This window comes from Heloderma suspectum, chromosome 1, assembly GCF_057233095.1.
Source record: "Heloderma suspectum isolate Gila_16-S chromosome 1, 16-S_ref, whole genome shotgun sequence".
Classification (NCBI taxonomy): domain Eukaryota; kingdom Metazoa; phylum Chordata; class Lepidosauria; order Squamata; family Helodermatidae; genus Heloderma; species Heloderma suspectum.
Window position 1 is genome coordinate 415,293,632 of NC_139458.1, and position 16,016 is coordinate 415,309,647.

The 16,016-nt window shown below is 45.5% G+C and overlaps 1 protein-coding gene across 15 annotated transcripts in view; it reads left to right on the forward strand.

Annotated features, from left to right (window-relative positions):
- ANAPC1 (anaphase promoting complex subunit 1) overlaps positions 1 to 16,016 on the forward strand; it is a 93,062-nt gene that overhangs the window by 49,151 nt on the left and 27,895 nt on the right. For all 15 annotated transcript variants that reach the window (XR_014786951.1, XM_084829090.1, XM_084829093.1 and 12 more), the window contains 10 exons: positions 1,241 to 1,359; positions 3,068 to 3,339; positions 5,600 to 5,834; positions 6,205 to 6,296; positions 6,503 to 6,637; positions 7,118 to 7,200; positions 8,185 to 8,263; positions 10,119 to 10,193; positions 12,286 to 12,362; positions 15,504 to 15,594. Coding sequence is in view for 14 of the 15 variants with exons in the window: in XM_084829090.1 (XP_084685216.1) it covers positions 1,241 to 1,359; positions 3,068 to 3,339; positions 5,600 to 5,834; positions 6,205 to 6,296; positions 6,503 to 6,637; positions 7,118 to 7,200; positions 8,185 to 8,263; positions 10,119 to 10,193; positions 12,286 to 12,362; positions 15,504 to 15,594 (1,258 nt within the window). In the remaining variant the exon portion in view is untranslated. The remainder of the gene's footprint in view (positions 1 to 1,240; positions 1,360 to 3,067; positions 3,340 to 5,599; positions 5,835 to 6,204; positions 6,297 to 6,502; positions 6,638 to 7,117; positions 7,201 to 8,184; positions 8,264 to 10,118; positions 10,194 to 12,285; positions 12,363 to 15,503; positions 15,595 to 16,016) is intronic.

Consider the following 16,016-nt stretch of genomic DNA (forward strand, 5'->3'; position numbering starts at 1 on the left):
CCCTAATACAATCAGGGTAATAGTACAAGGGGAACACAGTCTGTTTTCTTTACGTAGGTTATGCTACGTTTGCAGCAGGGAAGAGAGACAGGGAGATATGTCCTGTCACAATTTTTCTTGGCCCAGTTAAAACATTTGTGGGAGAGGAGTTAGGGAAAAGCTTACGTCCTGCTGGGCCAACCTAAAGGCTGCATCTTAGGATTCCAAGGACCATTTCTCACATTCAGCTTTCTGTGTGGGATTAATGTGCCGCCATCCTTCCGAGGTCGGTAAAATGAGTGCCCAGCTTGCTGGGGGAAAGGTAGTCACGACTGGGGAAGGCAATGGCAAACCACCCCGCTATAGTCTGCCATGAAAACGCCAGTGCGAGCAGCATCCCTCTAGGAGTCAGCAGTGACTCGGTGCTTGCACAGGAGGAGCCTTTCCTTTTTTCCCCTGGGTAACATGAGAACTCCAGGGCAGGACACACGCCGCGGCTCCTCTCTACGCCCACGTCTATCCTCTTGGAAACTGGGGCAGCACGAGCGTGGGGGAGGAGCTGTGGCATGGGGCACCTCCCACCAAGTCCACAGAGTCTCATTACCTGAGTGGCATGAGAAGCAGGTGCCCTGCAGGAGTCCCCGCACCAGTGCAGGAGAACCTCCGCTGAACGCATAGAAGCCATGCTTCCTATTGTGCGGCACATTTGTCCCCACGCAGGCTGGTTCGCGCATGTACATTTATCCCTTGAGGACTGCACCATCACGTGATGACTTGCATGCTTCAGGGTGGGTCATTGTGGGCGAGACACTACAGGGAGGTCCTCGCATCACCTCAAACACCATGTTTTTAAGTAGAATCGTTTCACACATTCAAACTGTATGTACGTTTGTTCATCAGACGTACACTTATAGCTAAACTGTGTACATTCGTGTGTCCACCAGCCCACAGATTGGTAGGTTTCTGATCTGCTTCATACGTTGGGCTTTTGAAGCGTCTGATGTGTTGGTAGAATATTGTGGGGAAGTGGGTGGGTGAGTTTGCACTGCACTTCATTCTTACTACATTTTATTAACCAATTTAAAATGGAAGGGCACTGCATGTAACAGCGACATAATATGTATAACATTTATTTATTTAAGCAGTTGGTACTAATATATTGCCCACTGTTGTGTGTGTGTGTGTGTGTGTGTGTGTGTGTGTGAGAGAGAGAGAGGAATACTGTTGCCTACATTGTTTCTGATACTGATTTCCACAACAGGCTTCTGCAGTTGTGTCAGCGGACTATGGCACTGCCTTTGGGAAGAGGAATGTTCACCTTGTTCTCTTATCATCCAGTTCCAACAGAACCATTGCCTATTCCCAAGTTGAACCTGACAGGTGTGTTCTGTGATATTTAGCATGGTTTCCTTCGAAACTCATGCGCTCTTGCTCTCTCTGCTGGATGAAGAATTTGAAGCCTGTTCTAGAGTAGTACTATTGAAGTGTGAGGAATGGCAGTGGTGAAATGGAGAGGGGGGAAAATGTAGGAATCCTCTAAAGGACGTTTAAGATCTAACCCATTCTGTTTAGATCTCAAAATGATGGATGCATTGCGAAGATCAGCCAGCCAAGATAGCCGCAGGAAAGCACCAGATAACCACAGGAACACCCGCTAAAAGAATGTTGTTTGTATAGAAGCTATTTAAGACCTGCTTCTGGAATCTGAGGGATGCTTCACGCATTACAGAATTAGGAAGTACATTTCTGTGCATCCACGGTGTATTCTCAAAATGTTTGGAACATTTGTATGTTGCTCTTCTTCCAGGATGCTCATAGGAACATTGAGAGTTGCCTTATACTGAGCTACACCACTGGTCCATCTAGCCCAGTATTGTTGACACAGACTGGCAGCCGCTTTCCAGGGTTTCAGGCAAGAGTTTTTCCTGCCCTTCCTGGAGATGCCCAGGGATCAAACCTGCAATCTTCTGCATGCAAACCATGTGCTCTACCACTGAGCCATGGTCTTTCCATGATACATGGCATTTTTCTTCTGCAGCTTCCTGCAGTATACACAGACTATGGGGCAGGCCAGAGGTGGTGTGGGGGGTGGAAGAAGAAAAGTTATTTATTTATTGCATTTATATCCTGCCTTTTTTCTTCTAAGTAGCCCAAAGTAACCATACATAAATAATCCTCCTCCTCTCCATTTTATCCTCACTACAGCAACCCTGTGAGGTAGGTTGGGCTGAGAGTCTGTGACTGGCCCAATGTCACCCAGTGAGCTTCCATGGCCGAGTGAGTGGGGACTAGAACCTGGGTTTCCCAGCTCCTAGTCCAACACTCTTGCCACTACACCACACTGGCTGTCAGTTATATATCCATGTTATGCACAGTTCAGTTCAGATGATCCTCCAAACCATGGTTCAGCCAAGCAGAATTGAACAGTGGGCTTGTCTGCACCTTTCTCTTCCCCTGTTGCATTTAGAATTCTCCAGGTTATCTTAGACTAGAGGTGGGGAAACTTTCTTCTGTCATGGGCTGTATTCCCTAAGTGGCAATCTGTCAGGGGCAACATGCTGGTGGTGGGTAGGGCCAGAACCTGAAGTCAGGCTGCCCGAAGGCTGCCACGTGGGGGGCAGATGACTCTTCCCAGAGGTCTGAACTGATTGCTTGCAGAAGGCTTTTGAAATTTAGCCAAGGGCCACATGAAATTAGGTTGAGAGCTGCATTTGGCCCTAGGCCCTCAGGTTTCCTACCCCTGTTTTAAATGATGTACAGGTAATTCCTGCCTTGAGTGCCATTTTTCTAGGTAGAAAGGTGGGGTATAAATCAAGTAAATAATTTTAATGTCTTTTCCTCTGTTCCTCTTTCTTCCTTTAAAAATAAGATTAAATGGACGTTAATGGGATTTGTAATGCAATAGCACAGCTCTTTGCACTGCACAGCTGAGCCTGTTCCCAAAGTTCTGTTGGTTGTATCTTGTTAGGTGGTGATCTGCTTTCAGAAGTGGAGCCTTGGAAGCTCTGACAAAAGAGAAAACGACAGAAGAAAAACATGCATTTTAGGTTCAGCTACATTTAATTGATTGATTTACCCTTCTGTGCAGGCCGGGCTCCTCCTAGGAATACTACTGTGGACCTCAACAGTGGGAACATAGATGTGCCCCCTAACATGGCTTGCTGGGCCAACTTTCACAATGGTGTGGCTGCTGGGCTGAAGATAGCGCCAGCTTCCCAAATAGACTCAGCATGGATAGTCTACAATAAACCAAAAAATGCGGAACTAGCCAATGAGTATGCAGGCTTTCTCATGGCCCTGGGCTTGAATGGCCATCTCACTAAGCTCGCAACACTCAACATCCATGACTATTTGACAAAGGTAAGCCCTTGGTTCTTTGGCGGGCAGTCTGCAGATTACTTTTTCCATCAGCTGAGGAGGCTACTTTGACAATTCAGCCACTCCATGAGCTAAATAGTGACATCTAGACCCACTTGTCATGTAGATCCTCCCAGTGATGTGGAGAATTTCCTAGCCATCTGATCATTCATCAGACTGGTTGGCACAGAAAGTCAAGGCAAGCGCTGTTGGTGTTAGCGTTGCATCAGTTGTTCTGCAGTGGCTGCAATGCAGACAACTTTCGTTTGTTGAAGATACTGTGTTGACAACTCCTTAGGCTTTAGACTTTTTATGTGTGTTGTACTGAAAAGTGTTATCTGTTATGAATTTTCAAAGCTCTGTGCGTGGTGTGCTGCGATAGTTCTTTGTGACAGCAATTTTTGGCTCAGTTCAGATGTCACACCAAACCACTGTTTTTGCTAACCATAGTCTAGAACCCAAAACCTGGTATGACTTTCCAAATGTGTAGACAAAGTATGGTTTAAAGCTGCTTGTTGGCTTTTCATAGAATCATAGAATAGTAGGTTTGGAAGGGGCCTACAAGGCCATCATTTTGTTTTCTATCTGCACGACACTCCAGATTCAGCAGTCTCCAAAGACAGAGGCCCTGTTCAGACATTCACCTGAACACGTGAGGGCTTAAGGCGGGTTGAGTCTTCATTTCCAAGCATGCTAGCTCCACCCACCTCACTTCAGACCATGCCGTTCGCATCTGTAAGGTCTGAAAGGGAGTGCTGTTTGCATTCGTTTGAACACGAGTAGAACTCTCCACGCTATCGCAGACCATGCCTTAGCAGGGTTCCTGATCGTGCGGAGAGTTCTACTCGGGTTCAAGCAATCCCAAGTAGAACTTCTTTTTAGACCTTGCTGGTTCAACACAGCAAGATCTGAACTGAGGGGGGTGAGGCCGGTGCGCTGTAGACAATGAGGGGCAGGGCCAGCATGCATAGTCCTGACTCTCTATTCACTTAAAGCCCTCACATGTTCAGGTGAATGCCTGAATAGGGCTCATGTAATGGCTATAATGATGGTTTGCCAGTTCAGACATTGCAGCAAACCATTGGGTTGTATCGAATGCTGGCTTAGCACTAGCGGAAGGAACTTCCACCCGCACAAGCTGGAGCACCTGGTTTTTGCTGATTCTCCCCCATCCCCTGAGGTTCTCCATGTCTCCAGAAAAGTTGATCCTGAGAGTTGGGAACCGTGCAGAACAGTACGGGATATGGCGCAGAAGGCCACAGTCGACTGGAGAGACGGGTGAAAATTGGGTGCCCCCCTTTATGTGAGTGGAAGTGCTTTCCACTAGTGCAAAGCCACCAGCGGATACAGCCCCCCATTTCAAAACCCACTTCAAACCATGGTACTGTCTGATTCTGGTTTCCTGGCTGATTGCAAACTATGGTTTATCAGTCCAGATATCATAACAAGCCATAGTTAAGCTTCCTTGACCATGATTTTGGCATGATATCAGGATTAAGACATTGTGTCCGATTGAAAATGAGTAACTAGACCATGTTACCTATAAATGTTTCTTTCAGAACACTGAGGTTGTGAAATCTGCCTCTTTTTGGCCAATACCTTTCTGGCTACAAAGTACAGTTGAAGACTTGTTTGTATTTTGTTTGGGTTTAATGCAAACAGTATATTTGTCTTTTTTAAAACTAAGTTCAGCTGGTGATTGTAACAATACCTGAACGTTATACGTTATATTCCAATCTTGCTTTCAATAAATGCAAAACTAAATTTGAATATTGCTAAGAACTCAGTATAGTTGCCTTTGGCAGATATTGAATGATGTGCAAAATAAAGTACAGTTTAACAAATAAAAGCTACCACTCATTGTTAGAAGGTAAAAGGCCATCTTTAACATTTTCTCTTACACTTCCTTTTGCATTCACACTGGAACCAAAATAACCTCAGAAATAAGCCAGTGTTCCTTAACTCCACCTTGGGTTTCCTTAAGGAGGAAAAAAGGCCGGATAGAAATATAATACATAAATAATAAATAAACTCTCAGGCCTACGAATTAAACTTTGCCCTTATTGATTAATCAATGAATTACTTCAGTTGATTTAATCTATCAGTTAAGGGCTGCAGCCAATATATGTGTTAATTATACTTTTTTAATGAAATATTAAAACATGATCCAATCCCACTTTTACCTTTGGAATGAGTCTGGTTTTGCACTGGTTTTGTTCCAAGCCAAAATGCTTCTGACCAAGGCTCTTGTTTCTGACGGCAGGGCCACGAGATGACGAGCATTGGGCTGTTGCTTGGGGTTTCTGCTGCCAAGCTGGGCACCATGGATATGTCTATCACTCGGTTGCTCAGCATCCACATCCCTGCCCTGCTGCCGCCAACATCCACGGAGCTGGATGTTCCTCACAATGTGCAAGTGGCAGCTGTGATCGGGATAGGCTTGGTGTACCAAGCGACGGCTCACAGGCACACCGCTGAGGTTCTGCTGTCAGAAATAGGTAAAAAAAACCCTACCTAAATTGATTTTTTAAAAATTGTTATAGGCTAAATAGTTCCTGACATTGCATAAATTGGCCCTTCATTTGTCTCTGATAACAATATTGGGCAAAGTATAATGGTCTAAGTCAGCCTTCTGCAACCTGGTGCCTGCCGGATGTGTTAAACTGCCATCATCCCCAGCCAGCACGAAGGTGATGGGAGTTGTAAAAAATAAACTCCTCTGGAGGGCACCAGGTTGGGGAAGGCTGGTCTGAGCTTCTCAGTGCTACAACTGTAGTTCAGGCTTGAACTTGAAAACGGAATGAACGTTTGCTTGCTATTTTCAAAAGTTGACTTAGAGTTGCAGTTATTTGTTTGTTTTGAATGTAGGGCGTCCCCCGGGGCCTGAGATGGAGTATTGCACTGACCGAGAGTCCTATTCGCTAGCTGCTGGCTTAGCTTTGGGCATGGTGTGTCTTGGGGTAAGCGCATCGCTCTTTTTTGTTAACGCTGGTGCGATTCCAGATTGTTTGCTAGATTTTCATTCAAAAGCAACAGCTCTCTGTTTGCTGGATAAGTTGTATGTCTCCAGCTCCCTGCCCACAAATATGTAGGCTTGGCTGTGGCCGTGGCTGATTATAGGATACGAATGGGCTGTGTAACCCTCTCTTGTCGGTTCTTCCCCCAGCATGGTAGCAGCTTGATAGGCATGTCGGACCTCAATGTGCCCGAGCAGCTTTACCAGTATATGGTTGGTGGCCATCGGCGTTTTCAAGCTGGGATGCACAGAGAAAAACACAAGTCTCCAAGCTACCAAATAAAGGTGATGGTTCTGGTTTTATTTTGTTTTTTAAACTGTGCCTTATACCAGATCAGTCTGGCAGCTGCTCCTCAGCTTTTCCGGCAGATGCTGAGGCTTGAGCCTGGGGCCTTCTGCATGCAGTAAGCGTGCTTTGCCTCTAGCTGCGGCCCTCCTCGCTGAACTTTGGCCAGAAGAATTCTTGATGCACTGCTGTTTTGGTACAGAATAAGTTAGATCGATGGATTGACACATGGCACACCTTTCTTCCCAGGGAACTCAGAGCACCTTCAGTGGCATTCCCAGGTTGTCTTCCATCTAACTCACTAGCCAGGCTCAGACCTGTTTTGTTCCAGAGGTGGGGCTCCCTCAAGCACTTCCGGAACATTCCCTCAGCCCGCCCACCTGCCACCCAAAGCAAAGCTGCTTTGCATGAGCTCTGTGTCCAGCTTTTGCTGGACTCTCTGGTAAATCAGCCTGAATGTGCCCTCTTTATCTTGACAGGAAGGAGATACCATAAATGTGGACGTCACTTGCCCAGGGGCAACGCTGGCACTAGCGATGATCTATCTGAAGACTAACAACAGGTAGGGGGCTTAGAATTGTGCTGATGTATAAGATGCATAGCGTTTAGAATCACAGGACTGGAAAACAGTCCTCAGTTCGCCTGCCCATGCTTGTTCAGATCACCATGTGCTACAACAGCACCAGGAGGATTGGTGCTGCGTGCTAGGAGGACTACGGCAAAACATCTCGTGGAGCAGAGTGTTCCAGATTGCTCTAGAAGCCATGTGACATGGGACCGGTTAGTTAAACCCTGAGAATGAAACAAAACCCACTTGATCAGAACTGCCAAAAGAAAATGTCATCAGACTGGCTTTCTAATCTATTGTATAATGTTGCTTTGTGCTTTTTATTTGAAATAAAGCTGCCAGTTCTGATCTCACTCAACCAGTTATTCTCCTCTAGAGAGTGGTTGGCTGCAGATGTAATGTCTCCTGATATCTTAACCACGGTTAAGAGATTGAGAGCACCATGTGAACTTGGGTGTTCCCTGCCTTCTCTTTCCATCATAGGAAATCTCCCGTTCCCTTTTCAGTGTCAGCAGTGTGCCTGTTGCTAGTTCTGATTAGCTTTAAACCAGAGTGATCAGTGATTGGGAAACGTTGTCTACAGTGTACCCTCATGGGGCACTTCCTTAATTTCTGTAATACCAGTTCCAGACTAATGTTTTGGGCCTTTGTTGCCTTTTTGTTAAATTGCAAGAATTACGTTGATACTTAGGGCTACTTCCATCCATCACAAAAGTCAGGTGCTCACTGGAACATGATGATGGCAGCAGCCACTCAAGGAATCTTTGCAGTTCAGTCTGAGCGATGGGCATTGTACCTCTGCAAGAGCAAGGATTGTGGCAGTAGAGCAGCGGAGTTTGGGGAGTAGAGAGGAAGTCAGTAAAATCAGCAAGCAAATTCAGCCGTTCAAGACATGCTCTGCTGAAGCATGTCTTTGTGCTTCACTAAACAAGCCATTTCAACTCATGGCTCTTTCTGAACTTTTTAACATTTTCTTAGGTCGATTGCGGACTGGCTTCGAGCTCCAGACACAATGTATTTGTTGGATTTTGTGAAACCAGAATTTCTTTTATTAAGGGTATGTTCATGTTTTGAGTTTTGCTTTTCTGCTTCAATGCAAGCTGCTCCAAATGGAGTGACTTTTATGCACTGCTGTGCCATGTCTATTAAAATAATTCCTGTGAAATACCTTTGATTTTCTCAGTCTGAACACTTGCAATCTTGTTTCTGCTTGGGCCATTCCTTTTTTTGTCCACACTGCTAGCTTTTAACCACATAGAGCTCCATCCTATCCCAGCTTAGGGTCACTTTGCATAATGCCAAGTTTGTACATGCAAAGCCAGTTGTGGCCAGCAGCTGTATAATATGCCTCAAAAGACACACATGTGTGGTCATCGCTTGAGATTGCACTTGAATCAGTAGAGTATATTGCTTGCCATATAAGAAATTGTCCATTGGTGATCTTCAGCAGCATAAACTAAACTTAATGACAGTGCAGCACAGAAAGTTGTCCGAATGATACAATATGTTTGGTAATTGGACTCAAAGCCTATGGCCTTGATAAGAATGTTACTTCTCTAGACTGATCTGGTCCCATTGGCTGGCAGTACTGTGGTGGGACCCAATTATCCAAGTGCAGAAAAGGGTGACTAAAATGATCAAGGGGCTGGAGCAGCTCCCCTATGAGGGAAGGTCACAACAGCTGGGACTGTTTAGCTTGTAAGGCGAGTAAGGGGAGACATGAGAGAGGTGTACAAAATTATGCATGGTGTGGAGAAAGTGGGTAGGGAGACATTTTTCTCCCTCTCTTATAATACTAGAACCTGCGGTCATCCCATGAAGCTGATTGGAGATTGATTCAGGACAGATAAAAGGAAGTACTTCTTCACACAGCACATAGGCAAGCTATGGAATTCACTTCCACAAGTTGTAGTGAGGGATATCAAATTGGATGGCTTTAAAAGGTGTTTAGACAAATTCCTGGAAAAGTCTATCAATGGCTACTAGTCCTGATAGCTATGTGCTACCTCCAGTACCAGAGGCAGTAAGCCTATGTACACCAGTTGCTGGGGAACATGGGTGGGAGGATGCTGTGTGAACAGAATGCTGGACTAGATGGAGCCTTGGTCTGATCCAGCAGGGCTCTTCTTATGTCATTATGCCTACTCTTTTACAAACGCTACTGGAGTAATATGGGACTGGACTCCCATGCAGTAAAGGTAATATTTACATGAGGCCATATTGAAGTTAAACTTGATAAAAGAGACTCGATGGCCTTGTAGGCCCCTTCCAACCCTACTATTCTATGAAAGGCTTAGAGCAGCCTTCCACAACCCAGCCATACTCTCTGAGGATGCTAGGAGTTGTAGCACCGCACACTGGGAGGGCACCAGTTTCGGGGAAGGCTGGTTTAGGGTAAATTTCTGGTTCATGTTGGCAGTGACAGAAGTGCAGTAAAGCCTGTTTTATAAGCTTACATTTTAAAAGCCTCCCCCACCCCGCCCCGCAAAATGTTGATATTTTAATGACACGTTTGTACTTCCAAAGACATTTCTGGGTAATTCTAGCCATCACACTTAGATAATGTTTCAGAAGGCTAGAAAAATGAGTTAAGTGGTGAATTTATTTTAGTACAGCTTTTTAAGAAATGCGTGTCACTCTTTGGCTATGAAAGCCAATGCCTGACTCATAAGAAAACATAAAAAGCACAAATCAGCTAATTAACAATGACAGGTTTGCAAAGCAGAACATTGACGTAGTGTCTGTTCAAAAGGAGAGGTTGAATTCTCTTGTACAGTTCAGGGCACTTCTCAGTTCTAAATTTAACTTTCTAAAACTATAACATCCCTAGCCCACACACCTTGATTTCTTCAAAATGCTTAAACTGTTGATGTTTTCTAAGCTTACTGCCATTTGCTTTTCTTTGTTTGCAGACGCTTGCTCGGTGCTTGATCTTGTGGGATGATATATTGCCCAGTTCTAAGTGGATTGACAGCAATGTGCCACAAGTAAGTAGCCCACATCCAATCAGTGTCCTATAATAAGTCAGTGGTTTTTGGATTTACTACCTTCAGGAAACCCATTCCACATAATCTAGTCTGCTTGCACATCTGCTACAGAACGCCATGTGTTTCAGAGGAGTCAGGGGACCAGGAGTATTCCAGGGCAGACGTTCATTCAGGTGGAACGATGGCCAGCTGTGTTGGGTCTTATAGTTGCCCATGCATGACCTCTGTCTTAGAACATACCCCACATTCTCATGTGGCAACACACTGCAGGTGAAGTTCGGTAATGGCAGATTCAGCCAAGTTTGCCTGCCATTCCTGATCTCCTCACTGCAGAATCTCTGATAAGCACCCAAGAAACCCCAGTGTTTCCTTGCGCATACATTGAAAACCACTTATCTAAATGGAGGCTTCCAGGCAGTGTTGTGTACCCGTAATCATAAGCAGTGATTTATACCCTGTAATGCAGACTTGGTTGAGTCTTGCAGGATGCTGATAACCTTACATTGTTTCTTCCTTGCTAAAGTGTCATGAAGCAACAAAATGTGGGTGATGCTTTCAGAAGGCAAAAATATGGAGCTCCTGAAAACCTGCCCACATCCTCTGTTTCCTGACAGTGCAGTTGGAACAAAGGCTTCCAGACAGAGAACTACATGCAAATGAGACATTGGGTTGGATCCAGAGTTTGCTCCCACCAGTGGGAGCACTCCCTGAGTAGAGTTGCACTCATGATGCTCCAGCCTGTGGGGTGAGGGAGATGCTTTTCACCAATTTCCACCCTCTCCCTTCCGCTAGCAAACATGTCTTCTCCTCCATTTCACTATTCCACCAGTGGACATCAAAAGCACTGGATCAAAAGTCTTCTGAGGATGAAAGGTGTGGATCCAAGCCGTTGATTCATAGAAACTGACTAACAGGTCAATCTTATGAGTGCTTACTTCGGAATGATGGAGGGTTGCTTCCAGATAAGCATTCATAAAAGTGAACTGTAATTTTCATTAGTTATGGACTGGGTTCAGATGACAGGATAACCCATGATAGGTTAAATAACCCTCAAAGGTTTATTTAACCTATCATGGGTTATTGTGTCGTCTGTCGGGGTTTTGAAAATCCAAGATGGCTTATTTGCCCGAAATAATCCACTCTGATAACCCACAGTCTGCAGTAGGGGTTATTTAACCCAATGCAGGCTATCGTGTCATCTGGTGGGCACCTTGGGTCAGTAGTGTCTATTGTGGGGAAATGTGCATTTGGGAACACCTTAAGTTTGCAGGATTGGGATAAAACTTCATGCACAGCCTCCCCTAGTGAGGAGGCACCTGATGCACCATCAAAACCCTGTGTCCTCTCACAAAGGAGAGGGAATCCTGGGTACACCAAAAAGGGAGTCACTATAGTGAAAAGTCACTATAGCGCTTTAGCGAATGAGTGAGAGCGTGCCACAGCTGTGTATGAAGTTTTGTCCTGATCCTGCAAACCTCCAAGGCTTTATAGCTGCCACCCCCTTTTTGGTGCACTCGAGATTTTCGCTCCTTGGTGAGTAGTTGCGCTGGGTTTTGGTAATGCATCGGATGCCTCCTCACCAGGGGAGGCTGGGTATGAAGTTTGATCCTGATCCTGCAAACCTCCAGTGCTTTAGAGTTGCCATCCCTTTGTCAGGGTGATGCTGGAATGTTGTCAATGGGTGAAACAGTGCCACTACTCGGCCAGGAGGACTGCAGCAGGATAGGGATGACTTCTCAAGCAGGAGGATGACTCAGATTGCACACAGTAGTTTATTAGCCTGTTCGTGTGGCGGGGCATCATGGATTATTAAAAAAATAAGCTACTGTGAGTACATAGAATTCTTATAAAATATATTCGCAATGGAATAATATTTTGTTACCACAACCCTTGCATTTTCAGGCACATTCAAACATCCAAAATTATAGCCTTACTGCTTGGTTCTGACTTAAAAGTTGGAGTTTGCTAATTTAATAATGTTAGAAGAATAATTTGTCGCATAACTTTAATAATAGGAGACTTACTTCCATAAAACTGTGGAAACCTTTGGAGGATTGAGAATGGTCAGTTGCATCTGTCATGTTTCTTACAGATTGTTAGGGAGAACAGTGTATCCCTTCATGCGACAGAGATGCCTTCATCAGAAGATTTGAATCTGGAGACGCTGGCGTAAGTAACCGAATGAGACTGGTTCCTGATTGCCGTTCTTAGGACAATCGTAGCGTCCTTTCACACGTTACATTTGTGGTGTGGGAGCTGCTGCAGTGTGGCTCTTTCTTGTGCTGTGAAAGTAATGCCAGAAGTCCTGAACCATGTGGGAAGAGCCCCTTCCCGAAACTGACAATGTGGGCAGGAGATACCGTGGAGCACCTCCAGTATTACAAGTGTAATGTTGAGTAGGCGCCTGTAGAAATGACTATTCACAGGTATTTTCTTCTGTCTGTTGAGCTTTTGGAGGAGAACAGGAACACAATAAGTGATTTTGTCCAGTACTTACGGCTGAGCTCACGCAACATGCTAACCCACCAGGGGTTAAGCGAGTTGTCTGAATGCAGTGCGTTTTCTGCAGGATGGGTTAATGTGCTGTCTGAATGCAGCACCTTTTCCGCAGGGTGGCTTGTTAACCATGCAGCACTGTTTGAGAAAAATAAACAAGCCACCTTGAGAACCCATGGCTTGTTGTTGAGTCGTTCAGGGTGTTTAATAAGCCCCACTGCATGGTTAACAAGCAACCCACAGAAAACACACTTTGTTCTGACAACACGATAACCCATGGTTCAACAACAACCCACACTGGGTGGGTTAGTATGTTGTGTGAACCCACCCTATGAATAGTCTGGTCCTTTTCTTTCCATCCATCCAGTCCCAAAGGTCCAGGTTTCAGTTACGACTTTGAATCAATAGTACGGCAAAAAAATCTTGAAAGCTAAACCTATAAAACAAGAAAAAAAATCCCAGACTTAAACTCTCCTGATCTATTTTAATTCTGGCCACTAAACCACACTGGGAGAGCCACTTTTCTGGAGGTCGTCCCATGGCACAGCTGTAATGTTTAAAGGCCTGCAACCACGGGAGCAGGACCTGTGGCCTGTGTCCTTAACATGGAATCGTTCTCTGGCCAGTAGAGGTGGGTACCAATGAAGTGCTAAAATTCCTGTATACTTGGCTCCTCCCACAGGGTTGTGCTCTTCAACATTTTTATTAATGACTTGGAGGAGGAGGTGCAGGGAATGCTGATAAAATTTGCAGATGACACCAAATTGGGTGGGATAGCTAATACTTTGGAAGACAGAAACAAAATTCACAGTGATCTGGATAGACTGGAGCACTGGGCAGAAAACAACAGAATGACATTTAAGAGGGATCAATGCCAAGTTCTGCACCTAGCAAAAAGAAGCCAAATGCACAGTTACAAGATGGGGGAGACGTGGCTCAACAACACTACAAGCGAGAAGGATCTTGGAATTGTTGTCGATCACAAGCGGAATATGAGCCAACAATGTGATGTGGCTGCAAAAAAGGCAAATGCTCTTTTGGGCTGCATTAATAGAAGCATAGCTTCCAAATCCCGGGAAGTACTAGTTCCCCTCTACTCAGCACTGGTTAGGCCTCATCTGGAGTACTGTGTCCAGTTCTGGGCACCACACTTTAAGAAGGATGCAGACAAACTGGAGAGGGTTCAGAGGAGGGCAACAAAGATGATCAGGGGACTGGAAACAAAGCCCTATGAAGAGAGACTGAAAGAACTGGGCATGTTTAGCCTTGAGAAGAGAAGACTGAGGGGAGATGTGATAGCACTCTTCAAGTACTTGAAAGGTTGTCACAGAGAGGAAGGCCAGGATCTCTTCTTGATCATCCCAGAGTGCAGGACATGGAATAATGGGCTCAAGTGACAGGAAGCCAGATTCCGGCTGAACATCAGGAAAAACTTCCTGACTGTTAGAGCAATACGACAATGGAACCAATTCCCTAGGGAGATGGTGGGCTCTCCCACACTGGAGGCGTTCAAGACGAGGCTGGACAGCCATCTCTCAGGGATGCTCTGACTTGGATTCCTGCATTGAGCAGGGGGTTGGACTCGATGGCCTTGTAGGCCCCTTCCAACCCTACTATTCTATGATTCTATGATCACAGGTGAGCCATGGGCTAAACCTGTAGAAAAGGGTCTCCCCTGATGCAGCAGTCACATTTAAAAGCGACCTAAAAGACAACTCTCACACAAGAGCGTTGTACATCACTTCTGGCAAGCATTCAGGTGTGGGTTCAGATGAATCCCTAAGACAGGCTTCCTCAACCTGGTGCTCTCCAAATGTTTTGGATTACAACTTCCAGCATTCCTGACCATTGGCCATGCTGGCTTGGGCTGATGGGAGTTGAAGTCCAAAACATCTGGAAGGCACACAAGTTTGAGGAAGGCTGCCCTATAACTACTGTTGCCTTGCACAGCTTCTGGTCAGTTCAGTCAGGCTTGCACAGCAGAACTTCCTGGTGGATTGTATATAAATTAGAGGCGTGTGTGTCGGCGGGGGCGGGGGGGATTTGTAGTCTTGGGTACCCACATGTCTTGTGCTGGTCTTGTGGGGTATATAGAGTCCAAATCTTTGTAGGATAGGGGTGGGCAATCTGCAGCCCTCAGCCTAATTTCAAAAGCCCTCTGCAAGTAAGCAGCTCAGACCTCTCGCCAGAGCCATCTGTCCCCTTCCCTCCAGTAGCCTGCTGGGCAGGGCGGGAGAGAGAAGGGGTGGGGAAAAAGAGAGAGAAAAGGGGGTGGGTGAAAGAGAGAGAAAGCAGGTGATCCTGCTCATGACTGGCATGTGCTCCCCCATGACCAATTGCACCCAAGGGAATGCAGCCCCTGGCAGAGAAGTTTCCCCACCCCTGTTTTAAAGCCTTCTTGTGTGTGTGTTGCATTATCATGAAGTCAATACAGTGGTTGTAGCAAGCACTATGGAAAGGAGAGAGAGCTCTCTGCTTCCTCTTCCTCTTTTTGGAGCCACATTCCTTTCCTCCTGGTCCTGGAAGAAAAAAAAAAAGCCTATGTTTCAAAAGTCTGGATTTATTTTATGCAGAGAGACCTTTTGTATAACCTCATATGCTAGGCTATTTGTGGGCATTCCTATGATGGGTCAGTCCATTCCTCCATTGTTCTCCTCTAGGGCTTTTTAGGGCAATGCTAGCCTGTTACAGAAGGTGCTTGAGCCGTTGCATGGTGGTCTTTAACTGGAGAGGGAGTGGAAGCCACCCCTGTGATGCTTTGATGTAACCTTTCATGGTGTTTGAAACCCTTTCATGTCAAATGAATTTTTCTAGGCAGGCTCACGTCTACATCATTGCTGGGGCCTGTTTGTCTTTGGGTTTTCGATTTGCTGGTTCAGAAAATCTGGCTGCCTTCAATTGCCTGGTAAGTGGATTGGTAGCTCACGAGTATTTATCATGGGCTTACAGGAAATTTGCAGGTCCAGGGCACTTCTTTATGGCCCCTCATAGGCCCAGTTCCTGGACCTAAAAGATGAAAAGGTTTGTAAAGGATGTTTCCTCCGGGCCCTGTCTTCTGTAGAGCTCACTTGCTTGAGCCATGCAGATGGTTTTACCCAAATTGTAATGGAAGGCATGGGCATCTCATGGCTGGGTGTGGGACAACTTGCTCACTCCTGCTTTCTGCTGGTGGCACACTGATCTCCACATCATTCTTGTTAAAATCTCTAGGAAGCAAAAGCATGGCTATAAATTTAATTCATTTAAACACGAGTATCTCCCAACCAACATTTTTTAAAATATGTATTTAATTTATTTCTAGCCTACCATTTGATCCAGAAGGATTCC